Here is a 7,666-nt window from a genome sequence, read left to right on the forward strand (position 1 = left end):
CGTGGTTGACTACATGGGAGTCCAGCGACATAGCCATTACGCTAACTGCTGGTTCTCTCTCTCTCTTTCTCATGGAAAAAATAAATAAATAAATATTTAAAAATACTTTATGATTAAATATTTGGCTGCTTATGGCCATTCTAACATTAATAACCCAGACAGAAACACAGAATAGCTAGTGACTTCCATTTGCACTTTTCTTTATACCCCTTTACCTTGGGCTTCCCTGCTCTGGTTTCTCCCAGGCCTGTACCAGACCCGCTGCAGTCTTTGTAGATACTACTTAGCCCAAGGGATAGCACTCAAAGTACTAAGCTTAAGGCAGTCTAACTCCCTGCCCTCCAGCCTTACCTGTGAAAAGTTCAGGGGCCATATGGATCGGTGTCCCCACAATGCTGCCTGACATCATGGCTTCTGGCTTGCAGAATCCTAAGTCAGTGATCTTGGCCCGGTTCTGCTTGTCTAGCTGCCAACAAAGTGGGGCAAGATAAATTACCCTGTCTCAGATCCGGTACACCACACTCAGCTGCATACCCAAGCTCAAAGGCAGGTGCCTCAAAGCAGCTCAAAGTCGTACTTTTAATAACCTTGCCTCCCACCTCCCTGTCTCTGGACTCACTCGTATTACTGTCTTTCTCCCCATCGGTGAGCAGCCTGATGGCAGGTATTTTCCTTTGTATCTCTGTATCCCTAGCACTTAGCATAGTAACTAGCACATATCAAGATCTTTCTCCTTTTTTTAAGACATTTTTGCCTTAGGACGGAACTGTTATACTATCTGCTGGCCCCAAGATCTTAATAAATATTGGGAGAATGAATAAACAAAGGTCTATGGAAGGACACTGAGAACAGCATTTCAGCTTCTGATTGTCCTCCTGACTCAAGGGCAGAAAGCTGATTAAGAAAGTCGAGGTCCTGTGATCAGCTGAGGAGAGTTTTCTAAATTCCCTATAATTCCATTCCCAAAGGTACAAGAAAATAAATCTGCCCCATTTGGCTACTGATCAGCCTTTTAGATTATAGCCTACAACTTTTCTTCCCCTCAACTTCTATCATCTTTATACATCTTCGAGCGTTGCCAGAAATACCTCAGTGATACTCCAACATATTTTAAAGAGGAGGGTATCAAGAGATTCTTCACAAGACTCCTCAAAAGTCTGATAAAAGTAGTGAGGCTGTGGTGAAAAGGGAATCCTCTTACACTGTTGGTGGGAATGTAAATTAATACAACTTCAGTGGAAAAATAATATGGACAGTCCTCAAAAACCTACAGTTAGCATTACCATATGACCCAATAAAACCACTCCTTGGTATTTACCCAAAGGATAGGAAAACACTTACTTGGGCATTCATGTTTATTGCAACATTATTCACAATTATTAGGATGTGGAATCAACCTGTGTCCAAAAACTGATGACTGGGTCAAGAAACTATGGCACATATATACTACAGAATACTACTTAGCCATAAAAAATACAATGAGCGGGACCAGCAGATGGCATAGTGGCTATGTCGCTGCACTCCCACATGGCTGACTGCAGTCTGAGTCTTGGACCTGGTAGCTTGAAAATCACGCTGAGCACATGTGCATGCACGCCCAAAATCCCTGAGAAGAGGATGGAGGAGAAGGGGTTGCGGTGTGGCCATCCCCCCAGGGGGTGATTTCTTGCTTTCTGTCCTTCTGTCTCTCCTATGAATGCATAAGCCCTGTAGCAAAAATCTCTCTCTAAAAAGAAAAAAGCCCTATCATCTGATTCAAAGTGGACATAGAGGACTTAAGGTTGAGTGAAGAGAGCCAGACTTTGAAAGGGACACTTATATATTTCCATTTAATATGTACCAACTGTCTGCATTTTATGTCAGAAATTAAAGGATCTGAAGATAGACAGTAGAGAGGATAAGTACAGAGACCAGAAACTGTATGGGAAGGGAGTGGGTGGTACAGAGTGGGTGGAAGGGGCAAAGGAAAGAAACAGTTTTTAAAAATAATTGTTTAATTCCATTTGTTATTATTATTATTTTAAAATTTGACCAGCAACAGAGAGAGAAAGGAAAAGCGAGAAAGCAAGCCACCAGGTTTGAGACTTGAACCGTGGTCAGCCATGTGGGAGTCCAGCACCTTAACCACCATGCCACCTGCTGGCTCCAGGAAAGAAATATTTAACAGACAAAATAATGTAAAGTTCTCTGCTGGGAAGAAAAACACACACATTTTATAATTCTTGCTTTATAAAAAAAACATAATTTTTTAAAATAATTATTTTAGTTTACTTATTTTTTATTAATTTGATCAAAGGGACACAGAGAGAGGGAGAGAAAGAGAAGGAAAGTGATAAAGCAAGCTGCCAGGTCCAGGGCTTGATTTGAGGTCAGTTATGTGGGAGTTCAGTGCCTTAACCACCATGCCACTTGCTGGCCCCCATAAATATTTTTAAAACTGTGATAAAAGCGGGACCAGAGAATGGCATAATAGTTATGTTGCTGGAATCCCAAGTAGTCAACTGCAGTTCGAGTCCCGGACCCTGCAGCTTAAAAACTCATGCCGGGTGCATGTGTATGTGTGCCCAAAAGATTCCGAGAGGAGACTAGAGGAGAAGGGATTGTGGCGTGATCATTCCCCCTGGAGGGTGATTTCTTGCTTTCTGTCTCTGTGTCTCTGTGTCTCTGGCAAGCACATGCATCCTTATCGCAAAAGATTCTCTCTCAAAAAAAATGACATAAATTGTGATAAAAGAAAAAAAAAGGCAGAGATTATTCTAAATTAAAAGTGACTAAAGAAACATAACAATACGATGCACTGTATTATTCCTGGATGGGATTCTAGGTAAAATAAATAGACCATTTAGGGGATATCTGGATAGATTTGGGATAACTGAAAAATATTAATATTGATAATATATTAAATATTATAGCCATGTTAATTTTCTTGAGTGTAATAGTTATTTTTTAGTTGTTTGCCACTAGGTGCATGTACTTGCCAGAGAGAGACAGAGAGAAATGAGAAATCAACTCCCCCAGGGGGCATGGCCATGCCTCAGTTCCTTCTCCTCTAGTCTCCTCTTGGGATTTTAGGTACACATGCACATGTGCCCAGGCACTGCATCTGAGACTCAAACCAGAGTTGGTCATGTGGGAATACAGAGCCTTAACCACCATCCCACCTGCTGGTCCAGTAATAACTTTTTTTTAAGAATTATTTTATATTAATTCATTAATTAAATGAATTTGAGCAGAGAGAGACAGAGTGAAAGAGAGAGAAAGTGAGAAAGCAAGCCACCAGGTCTGGGCCTCGAATCGTGGTCAGCCATGTGGGAATCCAGCATCCTTAACCACCACACCATCTGCCAGCCCCATGACTTTTTTTTAAAGGATTATTTTATTTATTTACTTTAATTTGACCAGAGGGAGACAGAGAGAGAGAAAAAGTGAGAAAGCGAGCTGCTGGGTCCACGACTCAAACCGTGGTCGGCCATGTGGGAGTCTAGCACCCGTAACCACCACGCCACCTGCCAGCCCCCCCATGACATTTTAATGATGTACAAAAATGTCCTTTTCCTTGGGAGATACATGCTTAAGTATTTAGAAATGAAGTGTTGTCTGCAAATTACTTTCATATATTGTGATTCAGTAAAACAATGCGTCTGTGTGTGAACTATGTACAGGGAGAAAGAGAAGAAGGCAAGAGTGTGAATGGACACGCTGGGAGAAATGCAGAATATGAATCTAGGTGAAGAATATAAGGGTCTTCACTGTATCACTCTTAACTTTTCTGTAAGTTAAGTTTTTTAAAACATTGTAGGGAGAGGGGTTGGCAAGTGGTATGGTGGTTGAGGTGCTGGACTCCCACATGGCTGACCATGGTTCAAGTCCTGGACCGGGCAGCTTTCTTTCTCTCTCTCTCTGGTCAAATGGAAGAATAATAATAAATAAATAAAATAATTCTTTAAAAAAACTGTAGGGAGAAAAATATTTTGTTTTAAAAGATATTTTTAAGAATTATCTTTTTTTTGGGGGGGGAACCAGCAGTTAGCGTAATGGCCATGTCGCTGGACTCCCACGTAGTCGACCGCGGTTTGCGTCCCGGACCCGGTGGCTTAAAACCTACACTGGGCGTGTGTGCGAGCGTGCCCAAGATCCTGAGAGGAGAATGGAGGAGAAGGGATTGTGGGGTGGCCATCCCCTCTGGGGGGTGATTTCTCGCTTTCTGCCTCTCTGACTCGGTCTGGCGAGCGCACGCACCCTATAGTGAAAAACCTCTCAGAAAAAAAAAAAGAATTACCTTTTTAAACTTTATTTATTTATTATTATTGTTTTTTAATTTGACGAGGAGATAGAGAGAAGGAAAGTGAGAAAGCGATCTGCCAGGTCTGGGACTCGAACCATGGTTGGCCATGTGAGAGTCCAATTCCTTTAACCACCATGCCACCTGCTGGCCCTGTAGGGAGAAAAATCTTAAGGAGTATGTTTGGTCTATGATGACTCTGTTCCCTAAGTTTTAAGTCCAAGATACCTTCCATCCCCTATTCACTCTACTACTCTTCCTCTCAACTTTTCCTAGCATCAAACTTACATTGTCATGTACCTTTCAAAAGCCGCTTAACCCACAGAGGCAGGGCACCATCTTGGGGAGACAGCTCTTACTTACCAGCACATTTTTCAGTTTGATATCACGATGAACAAGCCCCTGGCTGTGAAGGAAGCGGACGCCCTCCACCACATCAAGTGCTATCTGCAAACGTGTCTCCAGGGTCAGTCCAGCCTTGGGGAGATAAAAGATCTTACTTGTCACAAATAGGACAAGTCCTCAATCCAACTTGCTTAAGCCAACTGGGACTTGCTTCTGTGGGGAACTAAAGGACTGACTGCACCCCAATACACAAAGACAGAAAAGTGAATGGGGAAAAAAGGGAAGAGGAAAACAGAGAGAGAAGAGCAAATGAGGAAGAGCAAGCTGTAAAGAAGACAAAGTCAGACAAAGTCCCCTGTAGGCCACAGTCAAGTCAGCTGGACAACCCAGCTGTGCCGAGGAGAGGTGACAGAAGGTATGAGCTCATTTCTAACCTCTGAGCAAACTGCAACTGCCCTTGAGGCTCAAAGTAAGAATTTCTGGGTGCTTCAGGCAGATTTACTCCTTACTCCCATGGCTTTGCAGACCTGGTTGGCCCAGGATTGGTTTTATGGATTCAAATGCCAAAATCACTCACATTACTTCAACTTAGAGTCTCCTGAATTCTGGGAAATGTCTATAGTTTACTCATCCAAAAGCTCAGAGAGGTTCTGGTGCCCACTGTGCAGCTGCATCAGACAGTACTGAGCTTAACTCTGAGAGGAAGGGCATTTTAGCCCCTAGCGGTGCTTAACACAGGGCTTTGTACAAAGTCTTCTCTAATAGATAACTTATTGATGAAACAACAAAAGCTGGCCTTATCCACGGACAGCAAAAAAGAGCAGAGTTTCATGAAGGTTTTCTGCTCTTCTGGAGACTGTAGTTTCACCACTACCACAGGAGGCCAAAGCAGTGAATTCAGTTTATATACAGGGCAAAAAATAGGTTCTGCAGAGTTTTCAGGGTTTTTTGGAAAGAACTGCGATAAAGGCTGATTACTAAAATGATCTCCTATGAGAGGTAGAGGCTGTGAATAAACAGGAAAAGCTGAAAAGTCAGAATGGAACCTGCGGATCTGGGTGCCAGCTGGACCGCGCTCCCACCTTGCCTCACCTCACCTTCAGCCCCGTGTAGAGGTCGCGGTGGAGACGCTCCATGATGAGGAGCACGGCGATGCTGGAGCCACCGCCGTAGTTGTAGTCAATGACTGAGCCGTGGAGATCCACCAGGCGCTCATGCTTTGGCAGAGACCTGAAGGGGAGGACAGAGGTCTGGGCTGCATTTGGGCTCTAATCCTGCATGATTTACCATAATCCAGGACAGAACGGCCACAAGGCTGTGCTTCGGGTCCAAAAGTAATAATCCACCCTCAGTACACACAGAGAGCAAAGAAAAAGTCCTCTCCAAACAGAACAAATAACAGAAACCAGATAAGCCTTAATGACTGTCTTAGTCTGCTATTGTGTTGCTAAGAGAAGCTCCTGAGACTGGATGATTTTAAAATGCAGAGGTTTATTCAAAGGTTTGGAGGTCCAAGGTCCCATGCTGTCTGTATCTGGATAGGGTTTTACAGAGTCCAATCATATCCTGAGGGAGAGAGCGGAGCAGAGTGGCTGTCCATGAGTCCCTCTGTCCTGATCTCATTCCCTCTGCTTATAAACCCACTAGAAGTCGATCCTGGGGACCCACCCTAACCTTAATCATAACCTCTTCCCAAGAGCTCCACCTTTCAACACCACAATTGAATCAAAATTTCACGGTCTTAATACCATTACAATGGTGCAACACATAAATATCTGAGGACCATATTCTAACTATAGCAATGACTAAGGAAGAAAGGCAACTGGACCACTGAGCCTGAGAAATTAGGATGGTGGGGAAATAACAAGCAAAGACATTAAGGCCTTGAAGAGAGCACATGCCAGGGCTGGCACGTGGCATAGTGATTAAGGATGCTAATCGTTTCGAGTTCTGGACTTGGCGGCTTGCTTTCTCACTTTCCCTCTCTCTCTCTCTGTCCCTCTCTAGTCAAATAAAAACAAATAAATAAATAAAGTTAAATAAAATATTTCTTTTAAAAAAATAGAGAGAACACATGTCAGGGCCAGCAGGTGGCCTGGTAGCGAAAGTGCTGGACTCCCACATGGCTAACCACCATTCAAGTCCCAGACCTGGCAGCTTGAAAATCACACCTGGTGTATGCTCAAAATCTCGAGAGAACAATGGAGGACAAGGAATTGAAGCATGGCCATTCCCCTGGGGGTGATTTCTCCCTTTCCCTCTTTCTGTCTCTCTCTGGTGAGTGTATGCACCCTATAGCAAAAAAAAAAAGTTCTGTAAGATGGAGGATGAAGGGGCATTTTCTAGGCAACTTGGACAGATTGGGAGGAGAGGTCCTTCCAGTAAGGAAGCTAAGGTCTGAGGTGGATAAGAACCCCTGACCATAGCAATGCCTATGGCCTCACTCCAATGGAAGCCTCGCTGCTGGGAATGAGGACAGCACTCAGGGAAGCTATTCCTTGCCACATGAGGCTATCGGTGGGTCACAGGCACCAGCAGTTCAGGCTGGAAGTAATCTGGAGGGAAGAAAGGGCAGAAGAACCCCCAAGGCCAAGTGCTCGGGCTGCAGAACTGAGATCACCCTAGAGCCTGCAGGAGTTAGAGGAGCAAGGCAGGGCAGAGGGCTGGTGGGAGGCCGGCACTTCACCTGGGCCTATAGGGACTGACCATGAGTGGTCAGGCGGGAGGGACACTGGCAGGGAGAAGCCAGCCCAAGCCCTGTGGTGTCTCCACGTGGCTCCTGTGTGTGTGCAGGCATCATGCCCACGCTCAGTGCTTTCTTGGTTGGGACAGCCCCGGCTGCAGCTGCTCACTCATCTCATCCCTCATCATCTCACATCCTTTCAACATTTGCCACCTCCCAGCCCAACCCAGGGGCCAGGCCAGAGTCCCTGCTCAGCCCCGTGTGCTTTCCCCTCCTGCAGGATGACATGCACAGGGTCATTGACCGGCAGCTGATGGACACACACCTGAAGGAACGGAGCCGGGCTGCTGCCGCCC

General features: G+C 44.8%; 1 protein-coding gene across 1 annotated transcript in view; it reads right to left on the minus strand.

Moving 5' to 3' along the window:
• DSTYK (dual serine/threonine and tyrosine protein kinase) overlaps positions 1-7,666 on the minus strand; it is a gene marked incomplete at its 5' end in the record, with an annotated part of 68,266 nt that overhangs the window by 7,275 nt on the left and 53,325 nt on the right. The window contains 3 exon segments of the mRNA XM_006159353.3: positions 352-466; positions 4,646-4,759; positions 5,725-5,857. Of these exon segments, the coding sequence (XP_006159415.2) occupies positions 352-466; positions 4,646-4,759; positions 5,725-5,857 (362 nt within the window).

The sequence above is a fragment of the Tupaia chinensis genome, unplaced genomic scaffold, assembly GCF_000334495.1.
Source record: "Tupaia chinensis unplaced genomic scaffold, TupChi_1.0 Scaffold000627_1, whole genome shotgun sequence".
In the NCBI taxonomy this organism is placed as follows: domain Eukaryota; kingdom Metazoa; phylum Chordata; class Mammalia; order Scandentia; family Tupaiidae; genus Tupaia; species Tupaia belangeri.